Raw genomic sequence first — 20071 nt, 5'->3', positions numbered from 1 at the left:
CAAGGAATGTACAACAGCCAGAGTGAACCATGATGTGAGCTACGGACTTTGGGTGAATATGATATATTCAGTGTACACGTTCATCCATTGCAACAAATGTGCCTCTCTGGTGGGGGATGGTGACAGTCAGGGAGGCCATGCATGTGTGAGCACAGGGGATACATGGGAAATCTTTGTACCTTCCTCTCAGTTTTTCTGTGAACCTAAAACTGTTCTAAAAAAATAAAGTCAGCCGGGTGCAGTGGTTCACACCTGTAATCCCAGCACTTTGGGAGGCCGAGGTCGGGGGATCACCTGAGGTCAGGAGTTGAAGACCAGCCTGGCCAACAGGATGAAACTAAAAATACAAAAAATTAGCCGGGCATGATGGCACATGCCTGTAATCCCAGCTACTTAGGAGGCTGAGGCAGGAGAATCGCTTGAACCCGGGAGGCAGAGGTTGCGGTGAGTCAAGATCGTGCCATTGCACTCCGGCCTGGGCAACAAGGGCGAAAATCTTTCTCAAAAAAATAAGTAAAATAAAATAAAATAAATAAAGTCTTCTAAAAAAGTTTTTTAAATAAACCACATATACAGTATTACAGTACAGAGTATTGACAGCCTGCCCAGACCCTCTTTATAGGCTGTTGGCCCCATGTCTCTGCTGCTGTGAGGTTAGCTGACAATGGCCCACAGTTGTGCCCTTCAGACAGTTGCCCTCAGCTGCCCAGGATTGTCCAGCCAGGAAATGCCTGTGAGGTTATGTCCTCCCCTAAGGGTGGCTTATGGCCCACCAATGTCTTACTGATTCAGGGTACAGAAGCCAGTCCTTCTGTCTCAAGATGGTAACCTGTGCCATCCATGCTCAGGTTACTGCCCAGGGGGTCAGGCTGATGCTAGACTTCTGCTAAGCCCACGTCTGTGCCTGGCTGGCTTCTTCCCTGCCCTAGCTTTGGCCCTCACTGTCTTCCAGGTTTCATCTGAAAGCCGTTTGTCAATAACACACTTGCATAGTCTGCTTCTGGGGAACCTGACTGAAGACTGTTAGTAGCAGGAGGGGTCCCAGAATGGATGGGATTCTGGTGTTGGCTCACTGCAGGCCAAATGGCCACGAGGACCTCATTATTGGTGTTAAGTGGAGTGTTGAGAGTCCTGGTGCCTGGCCTGCTGTAGCAGTTCAATTGCTCAGACCTTCACCTGTGGTGACCTGGGATTAGATACAGGTGGATGGGGACACGCCAGCTGGTGCAATGTCTCTAGCATTTGAGAAGTTTGAGGAAAACATTATCTATCAGGAAGGTAGAGTTGGGAGGCTGTTGCTAAGAGCCTCCCATTAATGCACTGAAGAGAGAAAGTAACAGGGTCAGACTAAATATCAATTTAAAACACAGGATCAGAATCAGGGGGCCTCCCTGCCAACATTTAGCCTCTCACCTCCTACAGCAGAGGCAGACTGGGCGGGTAAAAGTGGCAGAATTTGAGAGAAGGAAGAATTCTCAGCCTAGGCGAGTCTGCCATCTGGTCATTTTGGACTCCTAATGCCAGTAGCTGAGCAGGAAAAGTCAGATCCTGAGAGGGAAGATAAGGGACCCAAAAGCTGGGAATGAGGATGTCTGGGTAAATGCCCTTGACCTCCTGGGCTGGCAGCAGTGGCCTACTCCGCCTTGTACTACAAAGTACAGCCAAGGACCAACTGTAGTAGCAGGCGGCAGCTGTAGATTTAGTTAAGTAGGATTCTTGCTGTGTTCCCTGGTGGAAGTGTCTCCCTCAGGTACTGTCCCTTGAGGAGTACCTCCTCCTGATGACCAGGACCCATTTCTCCTTCCAGTATGGTAACTGCTCTCTTTGCCTGCTGGTCTCCTGGCATGAGGACAAAGAGATAGGATTCCTCCCGCCAGTAGGGCTAGGGCCTGGCTGGGGGAGGGGAAGAAGGTGAGATTCACTTAAGACTGTTCCCAGTCCCCTAAGACTGTGCGGAAGCCTCAGATGAGGCATACAAGGCAATGTTTGCCCTTCTCAAGATCTGCCCCACCTCCCTTCCTGAACCTTTCAGAACAATAACTAGGATCAAATGACAACATGACCTGACTGGAGAAGGGGCACACAGGCCTGTGGGGGTTAACTCAAAATGTGAGAGTCTTTGAACTGTGCTTTAATGCCCACTAAAGAAGGTGCATAGCAGAAGTCCAGTTAGTCCACTTCCTCTTAGGCACCCAGTGCCTGCACCATGGGCTTGGAAATGGAGAAGCCTTGGTAGCAGAATTGAACCCAGCAGTGCTCGGCCCCAGCAGTGAGGGCTCCATGTCTTCAAGACTGCTCTAGCTGCTACCACTGTTAAATGTCCGACGTGCCAGCAGAGGTCAGTGCTGAGCCCCTAGTTTGGTACTGTCCCTTGAGGAGACAAGTTGATTTTATCAGACCCCTTCAGGCTAGAAAGTACAGTGTGTGATCAATCATATGGCATTGCTTTTTTTTTTTTTTTTTTTTTTTTTGACATAGAGTTTCACTCTTGTCGCTCAGGCTGGAGTGCAATGGCGCCATCAGGGATCACTGCAACCTCCACCTCCTGGGTGCAAGTGATTCTCCTGCCTCAGCCTTCTGAGTAGCTGGGATTACAGGCTTATGCCACACCCAGATAATTTTTGTATTTTTAGTAGAGGAGACAGGGTTTCACCATGTTGACCAGGCTGGTCTTGAACTCCTGAACTCTGGTGATCCATCCGCCTCTGCCTCCCAGAGTGCTGGGATCACAGGCGTGAGCCACTGCGCCAGGCTGTATAACACTGCTTTGATCAGGGGACTCAGTATGGCAAAAGAGAATCAGCCATAGACACGTGATCACAGGACACAGTCTTACCACCGCATTCAGAAGCTGGCAGCCTGATAGCGAGTAGTGGGACAGCCTCTTGAAAGTGAGGTGGGGCAGCAGTTTGGACATGGCACTGCGGGGATGGAGTGCTGTCCCTCAGGATGCAGCATACAACTGAACCAATGGCTGTATTATGGTGTCATGCCCCCAAGAGGCAGAGTATGTGAATCTGGGAACCAAGAAGTCAAATGAGTTGTGACCTTGCCCATGATGACTCCAGTGATGAACACGGGGACGTTTTTTTCTCCCCATGTCTCCAACTTTAACCTCAGTGGGTCTCGACAAGGGAGACACTTCCACTAGGGAACACAGCAAGAATCCTTCTTAACTCAATCTGTGGCTGCCACCTGCTGCTGCAGTGGCAGTGCCTTGTAGTCACTCTCCCTCCTACTCATTCTAGACACCCCTCTCCCCATCTGGCACTTCTACTGGTGGCATGTATAGTGGGGGTCCTAGACTCTTATCAGGCTATGGTTCGTGGACTTGGCCATCATAGTTACAGCTGGGCATGGGAGTATTGCGAGATGTCCTAGTGGATCACCTGAGCATCAGACATGTCCCTCTCGGCCTCTGTTAAGCAGCAGCTCTACCTCCTCACGACGACCAGGACCCGTTTCTCCTTCCACTATGGTAACTGCTCTCTTTGCCTCCTGGTCTATTGACATGAGGAGAAAGGGAAAGGATTCCACGTGCCAGCTGAGATGGAGTCTGGGTAGGGGAAGGGAAGAAGGTAAGATTCACTAAGGACCTACACAATTTCCAGATGGGACAGTCAGCAAACAGGTGGGTGTGCTGTTTTGAGTGCTGTTGGTTAACCAGCCTCTCTCTGGCAGCTTACAGTAAAAATAAAGGGCTGGGCGTGGTGGCTCACGCCTGTAATCCCAGCACTTTGGGAGGCCGAGGCAGGAGGATCAGGAGGTCAAGAGGTCGAGACCATCTTGGCCAACATGGTGAAACCCTGTCTCTACTAAAAATACAAAAATTGGCTGGGCGTGGTGGCGCGTGCCTGTTGTCCCAGCTACTCGGGAGGCTGAGGCAGGAGAATCACTTGAACTCAGGAAGCGGAGGTTGCAGTGAGCCGAGATGATGCCACTGCACTCCAGCCTGGAATCAGAGCGAGACTCCATCCAAAATAAATAAATAAATAAATAAATAAATAAATAAATAAATAAATAAATAAATAAAGGATATAAGCTAAAACTGTTTTACTGACTTGGATGGTGCTGAAAATTTTTAATTCTGAATTCACTTTGCCCCTGATTTGCAAAGTTCTGGCCATGTGAAAGACATAAAAATGAGAATAACTGTTGTACCTCAGAGCTAACAGAGGAAGAACCTGTCTGCAGCCTTGCTATAGGACCCTCGTCGGGTACCTCAGGGTCTCCAAGGTAGCCTAGGAGCTATCCAGTATAGCACATCATGGTGGTTTCTTTGCCAATTTTTGTGGGATTTCCTTTTGGGCCTAGATAATTTAGTTACTTTCATTATCTTTTTTTGTGTGTTATTCAAACTTACTGGCGCACTCTAGTATTTCAATGAAGAAAATAAGTTCTAGCAAACAGCCCTCTCTGGAGAGATGGTGGGTTATTTTAGATATCTGACCAATTGGTTTTAACTATTTTAAGTTTCCTTTTCTGATTATTAAAGGAATACAATGTAGATTGTCAGAAATTTAAAAAATACAGGAAAGTACAAATAAAAATACAAATCCGACATAACCAGATATAATCACCATTAATATTTTCTCGCAGACGTTGTCTATAGAAATGCATGACTTGGTCAGTTGTGGTGGCTCATGCCTGTAATCCCAACACCTTGGGAGGCCAAAGCAGGAGGATCACTTGATATCCAGGAGTTTGAGACCAGTCTGGGCAATATCGCAAGACCCCATCTCTATAAAAACTTTTGAGACGGAGTTTCACTCTCGTTGCCCAGGCTGGAGTGCAATGGCGCGACCTTGGCTCACTGCAACCTCCATCTCCCGGGTTCAAGTGATTCTCCTGCCTCAGTGTCCCGAGTAGCTGGGATTACAGGTGCCCACCACCACACCTCACTCATTTTTGTATTTTTAGTAGAGACGGGGGTTTCGCCATTGTGGCCAGACTGGTCTCAAACTCCTGACCTCAGGTGATCCGCTTGCCTCGGCCTCCCAAAGTGCTGAGATTTACAGGCGTGAGCCACTGCACTGGACCTACAAAAAATTTTTTTAAAAAGTTAGCTGGGCATGGTGGTGGGTGTCTGTAATCCTGGCTACTTGGCAGGCTGAGGCGAAAGGATTGCTTGAGCTCAGGAGGTTGAGGCTGCCATGAGCCATGATTGTCCCACCGCACTTCTCCTGGGCAAGAGTAAGACCCCATTGCAAAACAAAGATATGCATGGTTTAAAAAAAAAAAAATGGAGCCATACTAAAATTAGGGTGACTTTATATTTTAATCTTATTGGAAATTTTCCATTAAAATTGTGATGAAATGGGCAAGGCTTTGGCTGAACCAAACTAGACATATTGGCTTGCTCTTCCCTCCTGCCCCTCATCTTTGGGCTTATTCCAATCCAGAATATTTGAGGGCAGCTGGTGGCTGAGCTGGGAGGTAAAGCTAGGTTATAAAGTTTCTTTGACCCCCCGCCCCCCACCCCCCGCCAAGCTTCCAGCAGCTCTGAAAGTCTAAGACAGCCAGCTCAGACTGCCTTAGGAGCTGGCAGGGACTTTGACAACAGAAATGCACAGAAAAAAAAAAAAAAAAAAAAATGTGGCCTGAGAATGTCAACATGTGGAATCTGAAAGCAATTAATTAGATGTTCTCAAGAATGATTCACTTCCTCTTGGCCAAAGATAGGCTTGCAAATGAAATAGATGTTTCAGCTATAGACCAGCCTAAGATATCCACGTTTATACTCTGGGCGACCAAGCAAAAGATTGTAACCTAGCCTAGTACTCCTGGAAACATTTTGGAACTCTCTCCTGTTGTGAGCTCTGGAGAGCTACTGGGATGGATCAGACAGAATGTGACCCCATGTATTAAATGCTAGAAGACAGAGAGGAAAAGTGGTTAGCAGCACGCACAACACAATGATGAAGGGCTCAAACTCAGGTCTCAAAGACCCAGCCTCAAGTGCAGTTCCATCTCTTTGGATGGATTCTGTAGCCTCTCTGTGCTTAAGTTCTTTTTATCATTCATTTTAAAAATGGAGATAATACTGTAGTCTTGCCATGAGGATTAAATGAGATGAAGCCCTTAGGCTAGCGCCTAGATCTCTGAAAGCATGGAATTGTTAGCAGTTAGTTACCCCCTGGTTCTTCCAAGTGAAAGGAAGGAAAGCCCAGGGGGTTTAGGCATTGCTTTTAAGCAGCTCACCACCTCCCACCCCCAAGTGAAAATGATATCCTTTAGTTCATGTGATAGAGATGGTCCTTAAAAAGTTGTGCATAATTGGCCAAGCGCGGTGGCTCATGCCTGTAATCCCAGCACTTTGGGAGGCCAAGGTGGGTGGATCACGAGGTCAGGAGATCGAGACCATCCTGGCCAACATGGCGAAACCCTGTCTCTACTAATATTACAAAAAAATTAGTTGGGGGTGGTGGCACGCACTTGTAGTCCCCAGCTACTCAGGAGGATGAGGCAGGAGAATCGCTTGAACCCGGGAGGCGGAGGTTGCAGTGAGCTGAGATCGTGCCACTACACTCCAGCCTGGCAACAGAGCAAGACTCCATCTCAAAAAAAAAAAAAAAGAAAGAAAGAAAAAAGAAAAATAAAAAGAAAAAAAAAGTTGTGCATAGAGAAAAATCTAGTTTGAAGGACAATAAAAATAGAATTTGCCCATTTAATATCTATGGAGTGAGAGCTACCGCTGAACCAGCAGGATCTACAATGGTCTCTTTGTGCCATCCAGTGGACAGTAAGGGAAACACCATGATTTTGTCTTCAAAGTCTATAATTTACCAAAAATATGTATGTTGGTGAGAATAATTTCAGCTCACTACTAGGTTCACTTGTTAATAAATTTCATTCCATTTGTTTAAGCAAAATAAAAAAGCTTAGAATTCTAAACACTAAATGTGAACACTAGATTTCCTAAACCATTCAGCTTATCTGATGTGCACCAGAAAGGTTGTCGACTAAGGGTTTCGAAAGAGAATACTCTCACCAGTCCTTATCTGCAGGAATTCTCATCACCCACCTTTCCCATTCTTGTCCTTCTCCACCAATACTCCTTATGCTTATCTGATACATAGACTGAGAGTGCCCCAGAGACTCAGGGGGTATCTGCCCCAACACACCACTAGATCTTGGCTGGGACAAAAGTCGTTCCATTCATTTTCCAAGAATGCAACTATCACTTAGAATTTTGCTATAATCAGCTGCGCATGGTGGCTCATGCCTGTAATCTCACACTTTGGGAGGCCGAGGCAGGTGGATCACCTGAGGTCCAGAGTTTGAGACCAGCCTGACCAATATGGTGAAACCCTGTCTCTACTAAAAATACAAGAATTAGCTGGGCGTAGTGGCATGTGCCTGTAGTCCCAGCTACTCGGGAGGCTGAGACAGGAGAATTGCTTGAACCCGGGAGACGGAGGTTGCAGTGAGCCAAGATCACACCACTGCACTCCAGCCTGGGCAACAGAGCGAGACCCTGTCTCAAAAACAAACAAAAACAACAAAAAAAATAGTTTTGCTATAATCAGATTGAATATTTGTCAAGAGCCTGTGTGTTTGGCATGGTTTTTCTGAGGGGTGTGTGTGTGTGTGTGTGTGTGTGTGTGTGTGTGTGTTTGCTCTGTTTCTTTTTAAAGCCATTTATTATCCTTATAATACGTTTCCTTCCCTGAGTGTTTAGGAGGATGAGACAATGGCAGACAAACCTCCCTGAAATGTAAGTAATAATAGCACACCCAGAGTGCCCAGCACTGTTTTGAGACCCTGTCTTTAGTATTATTGTAATTGTTATACACAATAATCATAACAGGTACAATTTGTTGAATTCCTATGATGTACCAGGCATTTTTCTTTATCAGAAGATTTGCTAATCCTCATACCAAGACTGCAAAATAGATGTTATTATCTCCATTTTAGAGATAAGGAAGCTGATGCTCGAGAGGTTAAGTGATGTATCCAAGATCACACAGCTAGTGAGTGACAGTGAGAATCAGGTCTGACTGCCCTCAGGTCTGACTGACTCCAGAGCACCTCCTCCCGCCGTGGGGCAATGGGCCTCTCAGTTGTTCCCTCACACGCCTGTGACTGGCCAGATCCTGAGTCTGAGATTTTGGGGTCCCCTCAGTGCTGCCAGCTCCTTAGTGCCTAAGACTCTTAGGACCTCAGAGCCCATGACCAGTGAATCCAGCAGGGGATTAAATATGTAGATTATGTAAGACAGCAAAAGTCAGCCCAGGATCTGGGCACGATGGCTCACACCTGTAATCCCAGCACTGTGGGAGGCCGAGGCGGGCAGATCAGTTGAGCTCAGGAGTTTGAGACCAGCCTGGCCAACATGGTGAAACCCCGTCTCTACTAAAAAATATAAAAATTAGCTAGGTGTGGTGGCATGTGCCTGTGGTCCCAGCTACTCTGGAGGCTGATGTGGGAGGATCAGTTCAACCCAGGAAGTCAAGGCTGCAGTGAGCCGTGATCACACAACTGCACTCCAGCCTGGGTGACAAGCCAGACTCTGTCTCCAAAATAAATAAATAAAAGCCCAGGGCTGGGACTGGAAGGCCTGGGTGAGGAAGGGAACATGGTCTCTAGGAGTCAGGACACCCTGGTCCTGGCCCTGACTCAGCTCCCACAGGGCCTTCAGCCAGTCCCCACAGGGCCCACAGCCTGGTGGTCAATCACTGTCCCTGGTGGGATGCCCCGTGAGCCGCACTTTCCTCCCCAGAGAACCAGGGGCTTTGCCTGCAGGATGCTCTCTAAGCTTTTCTGGTTCTGAGAATTCTGAGTTTCTTCCAGGAGCCCTGGGAGATCCTGGTCAATAGGTAACTGTCTCTGCTGCCAGGAACCCAGGGCATGGGGGAAGACAGGTGAGGGCACACCCAGAGCAGCTGCAGTTTGTCTCAGGACAGACGTGTCGCCCAAGGGCCTGGATGAGACTCCCCGACCTCCACAGCCCCCCTCCTGCTTTGTCTCCTAGGATAGAACAGAGCACGATAGGATGGGGTGGGACAGATCGGGACTTCACACACTCTAAGGGTAAATATTGTTTCGTCCGCTTGCGTTTGAATTGTATAAATGTATTTCTGCGTGTATGCTGTGTTAGGGGGTAAAATTTGCATCTCCCTGAGGTTGCACTCTAAGGAGTATGGAAAACCTGGCTCTAGACTAAACCAGGCCCCCCGCGGTGCTCCAGGCATCCCCACCCTCACCTGTGGCACCCAGAGCTCCTGCTGTCACTGGCCCAGGTGGGTCCTGTGTCTTTCTCTGCGTTGTCAGGGCCTGCGCTGACAGTCCTCCACAGGGAGGTGGAATCTGGGGTTGACGGCGCTGGGAGGATCCTTCCTCTTTCCAGGTTCGGGCAAATCCTCGCCTGGAGGCAGGGAATGGGCTAGACGAAACAGTTGACTGTTTCAGATGACCCTGAAACAGTTGAGTCCAGGGTCTGAGAGCCCCTCTGTGCCCAGCGCTGTGCCCCCTTCCCTTCCCCGCTTCCCTGCAGGGCCCTCGAGAGCAGGGAGAGCAGCTGCCAGCTCCAGGCAGTCCTTTTAACCCAGGTGCCACTTACCCTGCAGAGGGGCTGGAACCAACTAATCATTTTACCTGGAGATACCACTTACCCTGCGGAGGGGCTGGAGCTTGTCAGGTTTTTCAGTTCCTGTGTCACCTCCCAGCCCTGCCCACCCCAGGCTGTGGGTGTCTATGGCTGACGAAGGCTCCTGAGCCAGGCCACCCCCCAACCTCCCAGTGGGTGGCTCTGTGGTCCCTGGCAGCCCTGGCATCATCCCGGGCACAGAGGCCATGGACCCTGGAGACACAGCCCTTCCTACTCATGCAGGGGATGGTCAAGGGCATGGCTCCCTTTGTCCCTCTATCCCTCCGTCACAGAACTTTCAGCAAGACAATCATTCTTCCATTCTCACCGCTTGGTCCTGGCATAAGGGGACCCCAGGGCTGGATGACTTCTCTAAAGAGGAGTCTTGGGGTTTCGTCAGATGCTCCGAAGTCCCATCTGGAGGATGAAGGCAGGGGGCACATCCCTGATGCAGTTTTTCCTCTGCCCTCCACCCCTTGCCCCTCCCACCTCCTGGGACTAGGAACTCAACCAGGACTTGCTTCAACCTGAGAGGAGGGTGTCCAGCCCCCTCGAAGCCTGCCAGATTCAGGCGGGATTTCAGAGGGGCCTCCAGGGAGGTGCTGCCCAGCTGGCCCCCCCTACCCCGTGTTACATAGCCCCCACTGATCTGCTCTGGGGAGGGCCTGGGGCCCAGAACGTGGCTTGTCGGGGGCCTGGGGCAGCAGCCCAGGAGACGCCACTTGTGCTGCCTGCTCACCCAGATAACTGCAGCTCCCTCCACTGCCACAAGCCGCCCTCCGGCCCTGCCTCTGCCCAGAATGCCCTCCCTCTCCAGTCCTGTCCGCCCCTCAAGGCCTGCCCAAACCTCCCTGAATTCTCGCCTGAGCAGTCTCCTAGCACGGCTCCCGCTGCGTGGACTACTCAGCTGACCCTCAGTCTGGGGCTGCCCTGTGTGAGGACCTTTCTGCAGATGCTCTGCTCCCTCCCCTGGCTTGTGAGCCTTGTGGGGCAGAGACTCCATCTCACTCAGAGCGACGGTAAAGAGCAAGAGTGCTGGAGAAGCCAGCTGCCCTGCCACAGGCCAAGAGGACTTGGCCAAGTGACCATTGCTGTCTGTTTCCCCAACTGTAAAGGGGGCTGAGACCCTTACAGGGTTGTGAGGCTTAAACTTTGACAAATGCCTAACCATCCCACCAGGCACAGGGCAGTTGCTCAGTATTTGGCAGTGGCTGCTGTTCCCCACAGTGTCCAGCACCGCCCCAGGGATGTAACAAGTGCGCCATAGACAAGACTGATGGGTTAATTAATCAGTTCACTGCAGAGAGAGGCAGGATGGATGCACTTGCTTGTTCCTCTGATTTTCCCTCATGGGGAGCAGTGACACTTGGCAGAGGCTGCCAGGGAGATGGGAAATGGACATTAATTAGGGGAGGGAAAAGGAGGCAAGGAGGGGAGGGTGAGAAAGAGACAGGGGAGGAGGAAGGGAAGGAGACATGGTTAGAAGACTGGCAAACACAAAAAACAATGACTGTTTTCTTGGAGGAACGGGGAGGTAGGGCCATGAACGGCATGTGGACGCGTCTTCTCAGTGAATGACGGCATTTTGGCGCTGGAAACGCAGCCTTGAGATCACAGACCCCCTCACAGCCCAGCGCAGTGAAGGCCCTGGGAGAGCAGGAGTTAGAGATGGGGAGGACCGTACCTGCAACAGGCACTGCCTGCTACACCCTGCCATGGGCAGAGGGGGTGTCCTCCCACCCCACAGAGGCCCCATCCTTCCCTTTCTCTCCCTAAGGCTGCTCCAGCAGGGAGTTTAGCTCCATGGACACCTTTGAAGACTGTGAAGGTGCAGAAGACATGGAAAAGGAGAGCAGCGCTCTGAGTGTAATTACTTCCCTTTTGTTTCTTTCATCTTCTTCCCTCCTTCCTATTCATCAGATCCTCCTGCTCCTGTCCCTCGCCTCCATCCCTCTCCCCCTCCTCAGGATTCTCACCCATAAGGGCCTGGCTAAGCCAGGGAACCGAGGTCACTAGTCCTCAAAGTGGCTCTGACCCTGCTAGCCCGGCATGTCCCCACGTGGCTGTCTCCTTGGCGGTGCGCTGGTGTCCGGTCATAACTGGGGCTCCCGCTGGGGCCCCGTGGCCCAGGTGGGAGGGCTGGGGTGGGCCTCAGCCTGCCAGCAGGAGTCACCACCTTGCCCGGCCTGGCCACAGCCTCCAGCAGTAACTCTGAGGGTGCACCCGTCCCCTCCCTTCCAGCTCGCGGGCCTTTTCCAGTCGGACGACAGTCACGAAACCTGTTCCTCCAAATCCGCTTTCCTGGAGAGGGGAGAAAGCACCCAAGGAGAAAAAGAAGAAAGCGATGAGCAGGAAACGTGAGTGTGAGCGAGGAAAGACTAAGCGCCTCTTTGGGCCGCGGCGTCTCTGACTTTCTTCTCGGAATTGCAGGGCGACCCGCAGCACCGAGGAGGAGCGCACTGGGGCGTCCACGGGCCGGCTGGCTCCTGCGGGGGCGACGGCTGGTTTCCAGGCGAGGGCGCTGCGCCCAAGGACCTCCGCCCAGGAGAGCTGACTTCCCTGCGGACGCCCCCGCTCCTCAGCTCCAGAGCGCCCGCATTCCGGGGAGAGGCGGTGTGGGGGCCCGGGCCCTGCCCAGCTACGCAGAAAGCAGCCGGAGCCTCGGCGGCGGCAGAAAGGGGACGCCCAGGGCCTCCTTCCAGGAGCCCGAGGGGTGCCCTGGGTGCGCGCCTAGCTCCGCACGGGGGACCTCGGAGCTGCTCTAAGGCGCCTGCAGAGGCTAGCAGAGCCCGCAGCCCACGCCTTCTCAACCGCGCACTTTGACGTTCGGAGCCGGGCAATTCTTTGCTGTGTGGGCTTCTCTGTGCTCCCACGGTAGGATGTTTAGCAGCATCCCTGGCCTCTACCCACTAGGTGCCAGGAATGCGCCACCCCATCCTCCACCCCACCCCCAAATTGTGACAATCAAAAATGCCTGCAGACACGCCTACATTTCTCCAGGGCGGGGTGGGAATCGGTTGAGAACCGCTTAGCCCGAGCCTTGGAGGAGCCGGAGCCGCTCAAACCCGGTGGGGGCCGCAGACTGGGAACTCCCGGTCCGCCTCCCAGAATCCCTGCGAGCGTTCATGGGGTGTTCCTGTTAGTGCTAAGATTGCTTCGTTGCAGAGAGAGTTCGTTCCAAGTTACTTTCTGAGGTATTTTATGTATCGATTTATTAGTTTTTACATGAGTTTTGTTATTTTCAGTTGTATTTTATTTTTAGTTTTATTAGTTGATTTTCATTTCTTTGTAGCTTTCTAGTTATTTAATTTTATAGTTTCGGTTACTGGTTTATAGTTGCTTTATTTTCAAAGTTATTTAGTTGTTGAGTTGTTCATTTTCAGTTATTTATATGTAGTTATTTTGTTTTAGGGGTTATAGATGTTCAAATTAATTTGCTTGGAATTTATTTATTATTTATTTATTTATTTATTTGTTTGTTTGTTTATTTTTGAGACGGAGTCTTGCTCTGTCGCCCAGGCTGGAATGCAGTGGTGCGATCTCGGCTCACTGCAAACTCTGCCTCCTGGGTTCACGCCATTCTCCTGCCTCAGCCTCCCGAGTAGCTGGGACTAGAAGCGCCCACCACCAAGCCCGGCTAATTTTTTTTTTTTTTTGTATTTTTAGTAGAGACGGGGTTTCACCGTGTTAGCCAGGATGGTCTCGGTCTCATGACCTCATGATCCGCCCGCCTCGGCCTCCCAAAGTGCTGGGATTACAGGCGTGAGCCACCGCGCCCGGCCGGAATTTATTTTTAATTATCTTTACAATTATTATTGGAGTTATTTACCTTCATAGTTATTTCACTTTATATTATTGGAGTTTTTGAGTTATTTATTTTTACGGTAACTTATTTGACTATTAAAAACTCACTGGAAGTTGATGAACTACTGTCAAGTTATTTATTTTCAGAGTGAAATGTTTTCATGAATGGTTTCCCCTAGTTATCTGGTTTTCGAGTTGCTTATGTTCACAGGTATTTATTTTCAGTTGTTTTATATTTGAGTTGTTTATTTTTATTTTTTTCAAGTTATTTGGTTTTTAGTTATTTCATTTTAAGCATTACTTCATATTTGAACATTATATTTTCTGAATTTTTTAAGTTTTTGATATATTTAGTTTTCGAGCTATTTTCAGTTATTTATTCTCAGTTATTTCTTTTCAGTTTTGTATTTGCCATTCAAATTTTTTTCTGTTCTTTATTTAATTTTCATATTTTTTGGGGGGGGGTGGAGTTTTGCTCTTGTCACCCAGGCTGGAGTGCAGTGGCGCAATCTTGGCTCACTGCAACCTCCGCCTCCTGGGTTCAAGCAATTCTCCTACCTCAGCCTCCCAAGTAGCTGGAATTACAGGTACCTGCCACCATGCCCGGCTAATTTTTTGTTGTTGTTATTGTTGTTGTTGTTGTTGAGATGGAGTCTCGCTTGTGTCGCCCAGGCTGGAGTGCAGTGGCGCCATCTCCGCTCACTGCAAGCCCCGCCTCCCGGGTTCATGCCATTCTCCTGCCTCAGCCTCCTGAGTAGCTGGGACTACAGGCGCCCGTCACCACGCCCGGCTAATTTTGTTTTGTATTTTTTTTTTTTTTTTTTTTTTTTTTTTTAGTAAAGACGGGGTTTCACCATGTTAGCCAGGATGGTCTCCATCTCCTGACTGGGTTTCTCCATTTTGGCCAGGCTGGTCTCCAACTCCTGACCTCAGGTGATCCACTCGCGTTGGCCTCCCAAAGTGCTGGGATTACAGGCATGAGCCACTGCACCCGGCCCTCAGAATTATTTAGAGGTAGAATTCTTAGTCTACTAGTCAGGTTTCAACCAAGAGATACTGTATCAGTTATTTCAACAGAGAGATTTAATATAAATAATTGTTATCCAGCTAGTAGAGATTTAAAAAAAGTAGTGATAATGAGATATGAAGATTTTGACTGCAAGCTCCCAGCCCAAGGACTCATACAACAAAGAGAAGAGGCTGAAAATATCAAAACTCAGACATATGAAGGTGGCCCTAGGGCTGGGGGTTAGTCCTCTGAGGAGGAGGCACTACCAATGGTACACGTTGCCCAAGGGCTCGGAGCCCAAGGTTCAGGAGCTGGATGCAGAATTCTGGGGAGGGGACATGGCCAGCCCATGCTGCTGTCTCTGAATGGGCATCATCAGGCTGGTTATGGGAGTGCTGGGAAAATGGCAAGCTGGAACCAACTGCCGCTACTGGAACCAGCTGTCACTCTCAGGGTGGAGACAGGATGCTGACGGTGGGGGCGGGGTGGGGTGCACACAGGAAGGAGCCTGTGGTGGCCCTGCACCCCAGAGCTGGGAAGGGTGGGCTGGAAGCTTAATTACCAGCACACTCAGCTTTAGAGTTACATAGAGTTAGAGTTATGTTAGGATTCCATTAGTTTGGAATTGTTAGGGGTGATTTGATTTCACATTTTCACGGGATATGGGATTGGGATGAGTCTTCAATCTCCTGGTTTGTTTCTGGACTAGAGTGGGCCACACCTCACAGGAGTCTCCCCCAGGAGACTCAAGACAATCACTTTAGAATTCAAGAAAACAAAAATAATGTGTCTCACTTTGTTCATAAAGAAGCCCTTTGACGACGTGGCCAAAAAGAGGCAGAGCCTAAGGGACAGACTCTTAGAAAGGTGCCTTTGGAACAGGGTCCCGCAGAGTGTTCCTCTCAAATTCTTTAGAACTTTACGCTGTTTTGTGGGGCCACCCTCTCCCACTCCCTTTCCTAACAGCACAGTGTCTTTCTTGATAGAGTGTGTTTCAAATTTGTAGACTGTTTGCAAAATAAAATAAAGTTCCTCCCAAATCAAGAATCTGTAATATTAGGTTCTTCTACCTGCACTATTCTTCAGCCCACATTGTTCCATTTCACCATCAGAATGTTTACATATGTATGTACATCTGGATGGATGGATGGATGGATGGTTGGATGGATACACTCATTTTATTCAACACCTATTTCCTGAGCACTCCCCTGCCCTGAGGATGGTTCGGCCACTAGGTAGAGACCAGTGAGGTATGAAGATGAGTGAGGCTGTCAGTCCAGTGGGGCAGACAGATGTGGAAAAATAATCACAACACATGTGGCAAATTCTCTGGGAGCATAGAACACCGTCACTGACTCTTCCTGATACAGTCAGGAAGGGGTGACATCAGAACTGGGTCTTACAGGCAAGTGTCTTCTCCTGGTGGAGAAGGAGAAGGGCACCCTGGCAGAAGCAATAGCATGAGCTCAGGTACAGGGGCACGGAGGAGCTGTGCACGGCAGGTAGGACGAGTTGATGGGGGCTGCTGGGTCACAGGGTTCAGAAAGGCACTAAGCTTAAGAGCTGGCCCTGGTGCTTGTCAGATCTTGCTTCATTTGGTCCTGTAGCAAGTCTGCAAGATAGTAGGGAGCAACCTCAGGAGTCCCGTGCTTCTCCTGACCTTACTTTTCCAAACACAGTTTACATTTCTGGATATCTTAAGCTCCTTGGTTTTATCCATCTCCCACTTTTCACTTGTCCATCGGAGGTGAGTTTCCCCCTCTCCTTCACCTTTTGATTCCTTCTTCTTAAACATCTGTAGGGATGGAGGAGGGTTGAGACCAGAAAGCTGTGAAGCACAGACTTCCTCTGACAAGGGAGGTGGAGGAGAGCAGGGCAGAGACCTGCTTGTGGGAATGACATGCAGAAGTTCTGCAGACCAGCACAGTGGGGAGTGGGCTCCGGACATCACCAACTGTGACTGCCTCCGGCTGCATTCAGCAACCCTGGAAAGGTCATGGGGATGCCTTTCCCAAAGCGGGAGGCTGCTTTAGATCCAACCCAGGCTTATGAATGCAACAGACTGGGATTTTTTAAAGCACACAGAGCCCTTTGCAGCATTAACAGCAATAAACATGTCTCCCAAGTCAAAAGAAAATATAGTCCTACACAATCTGCGGTGGTGTATTTTTACGCTTTTTTATAATACACATCTATGCATTCAGTCTTGATGTGTGTGTGTATGTGTGTGTGTGTGTGTGTTTCTCAGCTGACTTCTCTGCTTATCGTGTCTATCACAATATATCCATTTCCCTGTGAGAATCCATTTCTCTGTGAGAACATGTAAGAACTTCAGATGGTTTCACATCTTAGCTGAACAGAAGAGTCTGTTGGGTTCTGACCACTTGCCTCAGGAAACACATCACTTGTATCCTCTCAAACAGTTGACTGTTGAATAGCCAGCCACTCACTATGGAAACACCCCCCAAAGCATTCTCAATCCTTTGGATCTCAGCCCTTTTCTGGATCTATGAGGATGTCCATACTTAATAATTCTAGCAGAATGCAAACTGGCCAGACCTCACAAGCCTCATAGGAAGACGCTGTTTGCAAATGTCATGCCACAGAGGGGTGACCAGGGGACTCATTCCAATACCAGTCATTGCTGGAGGTTCCTGGGGTATTGTCCTCCAGTGATCCAGGATGGTCCAATCTGACCTTTCACTCCAGCCTCCTTGTCAGAGCCCCAAGCTGCTGCTCTGCTTGCTGGTGTCCTGTGGGAAAAAGCTACCCTTTGGGGCTCAGAGAATCAGACTCGCCACTGAGCCCACGGTGGGCTGCAGGGTGGGACAGGAATCGTGGGATAATTCTCATAAAATTGTGCCAGGTACACCGTCTGTTCCCAGCGGACATGACATTCCCTATTCTACACCTGGACACACTGCTCATTCAGGAAATAGTTGTGCATTTTTAGACTTCTTAAAAACAGGGAAAAAAAGAGTGGCTTTTCTGTGAGTGACATTTGTGTCACCTTGTTTAAGTATAAATGGAAAAGAATCCAAAACCACCAGATAATATCCCTCAGACTTAGAAGTTGTTCAGATCCTCCATGGCTATATGATGTTGCCTGTTGTCCACCAGAGGAACTTAGATTTCAAAATACTGCTGACAATTGGGAATGCTGTGACCTCAGATTAAAGTGCCCTGGCTGAAGCATTTGAACTAAAAGCAGACCCAGATCTGTAAAATCTGATGGGAGTCTGAGTTCATATTAAACATCAGCCATGCATTACGAAATATTAGAAAAGTTAGAGATCCTCTAAACCAGCCTTCCCAGAGTATACTTTGCAGAATATGCAGAAGAGTGTAAGAGTTTTTTTTTTTTTTGAATGGAGTCTCGCTCTGTTGCCAGGCTGGAGTGCAGTGGTGTGATCTTGGCTCACTGCAACCTCCGCCTCCCGAGTTCAAGTGATTCTTCAGCCTCCCCAGTAGCTGGGATTACAGGCATGTAAGGAAGCATCCTTCCTGGCATGGACCTGGGGGTGAGGAATATCAGTTGCTACAAGAAAGACACAAAACTATGCTCAGATGCTATTGGCCCATCTCTCCTACAAAGGCCTTAAAAGCCTGGAGGAAGGGTAACAAACACTGACGCTCCTGGGGGCTGGTAAATCCAACACAGCTGGAGAAAAAGTAACAAAAACTTAAAAAACAAAACAAGAACAAAAAACCCTCTGATTCTGGGGAAGGAGCAGGAATATGTGCTGAGCCCAAAACTACTGTTGGCGGGAGGGACAGAGACACTTGGTCATACCCTTCAAGACCCAGGGACACAGTACCTGCAGGAATCAGAACTGAGAATCACAACCAAGCACCTCACCTCTCAGATCCCACTGCCCCGCTAATAAGCACTGACTAATGAGTAATGATGGAATACTCCTGGGAGAGCTGCAGGTGTATGGAGAGAGAAACTGACAGCTGAGAAGACCTAAAGTTGAAGGTGGAGCAAACATTAGGTAAAACCTTTGGGCAAACGTCCATATCCTAAACACAAGGTAAGATTTCAAGTGCCTGGTATAACTAAGGTCACCATAGCAACAAAAATCCCAAGGATCTAAACAAAGGAATAAATACTGCAAGAAAGGGTAATCACATCAGTAAGTATAAAAGCTTTTTCCTGTATATATTTATATATATTATAATATTTATATATATTATATATTTATATATTATATACATATTTATATATTATATATTTAAAGATAATTGTTTAAATTTTAAATAACAATGTGTTATGAAGTTTCTAATTTATAAAGAATTAAAATGTATGATAACATGGCCAGGTGTGGTGACTCACACCTGTAATTGCACTTTGGGAGACCAAAGTGGAAGGATCACTTGAGGTCAGGATTTTGAGACCAACTTGGGCAACATAGTGAGACCTTGTCTCTACAAAAAATTAGCCACACGTGGTGCCCCACACCTGTGGTCCCAGCTATTTGGGAGGCTGAAAATATTCTAAGTCGAAAATGCATTAAATTTACCTAACCTACCAAACATCATAGCATAGTATAGCCTACCTTAAATGTGCTCAGAACACTTACATTAGCCTACAGTTGGGCAAATCATCTAATACAAAGCTTGTTTTATAATAAAGTTTTGAGTGCCTCATGTAATGTATTGAGTACTTTGCTAAAAATGAAAAACAGAATGGCTGTATCAGTTGTTTGCCCCTGGGATTGAGTGGCTGACTGGAAGCTGAGGCTTGCTGCCACGGCCCAGAATCGTGAGAGAGTATCTTGTCCCACAGCAGTAGCTTGGGAAAAGATACAAATTCAAAGTATGGTTTCTACGGAATGCATACAGACTTCACACCATTGTAAAGTTGAAAAATCGTAAGTTAAACCTAAGTTGGTACCATTTGTTCTTGAACCATACTATCAATTAGTTTAACCTAATTAACATTTATAGGTCACCGAATCCAACAATGAAAGAATACACACATTCTTCTCAAGTACACACAGAACATTTAACAAGACAGCCCGCTATTATGAGTTAAATTGTGTCCCTCCAAAATTCATATGTAGAAGTCCTGATATGGTTTGGCTGTGTCCCCACCCAAATCTCAACTTGAATTGTATCTCCCAGAATTCCCATGTGTTGTGGGAGGGACCCCGGGGAGGCAATTGAATCATGGGGGCCGGTCTTTCCCATGCTATTCTCGTGATAGTGAATAAGTCTCATGAGATCTGATGGATTTATCAGGGGTTTCTGCTTTTGCTTCTTCCTCATTTTCTCTTGCCACTACCATGTAAGAAGCGCCTTTCACCTCTCACCATGATTCTGAGGCCTCCCCAGCCATGTGGAACTGTAAGTCCAATTAAACCCGTTTTTCTTCCCAGTCTCAGGTATGTCTTTATCAGCAGTGTGAAAATGGACTAATACAGTAAATTGCTACCAGTAGAGTGGGATGTTGCTGAATATACCTGAAAATGTGGAACAACTTCGGAACTGGGTAACAGGCAGAGATTGGAACAGTTTGAAGGGCTCAGAAAAAGACAGGAAAATGTGGGAAAGTTTGGAACTTCCTAGAGACTTGTTGAATGGTTTTGCCCAAAATGCTGATAGTGATACAGACAATAAGATCCAGGCCGAGGTGGTCTCAGATGGAGATGAGGAACTTTTTGGGA

The 20071-nt window shown here is 48.3% G+C and overlaps 1 protein-coding gene across 3 annotated transcripts in view; it reads left to right on the top strand.

Annotated features, from left to right (window-relative positions):
* MCF2L2 (MCF.2 cell line derived transforming sequence-like 2) overlaps positions 1-15468 on the top strand; it is a 253611-nt gene extending 238143 nt beyond the window's left edge. For 2 of the 3 annotated variants that reach the window (XM_058427094.1, XM_032171722.2), the window contains 3 exons: positions 11367-11455; positions 11831-11946; positions 12020-13219. In XM_058427094.1, coding sequence (XP_058283077.1) covers positions 11367-11455; positions 11831-11946; positions 12020-12143 — 329 coding nt within the window. In that variant the 3' untranslated portion in view covers positions 12144-13219. Of the gene's footprint in view, positions 1-11366; positions 11456-11830; positions 11947-12019 lie in introns of all 3 variants that reach the window. The other variant, XM_032171721.2, reaches the window with a different exon arrangement.
* Positions 15469-20071: the final 4603 nt, after the last annotated feature.

This window comes from Hylobates moloch, unplaced genomic scaffold (assembly GCF_009828535.3).
Source record: "Hylobates moloch isolate HMO894 unplaced genomic scaffold, HMol_V3 SCAFFOLD_13, whole genome shotgun sequence".
NCBI lineage: Eukaryota > Metazoa > Chordata > Mammalia > Primates > Hylobatidae > Hylobates > Hylobates moloch.
The sequence above is the reverse complement of the archived record's forward strand: the minus strand, read 5'-3'. Positions and strand labels throughout refer to the sequence as shown.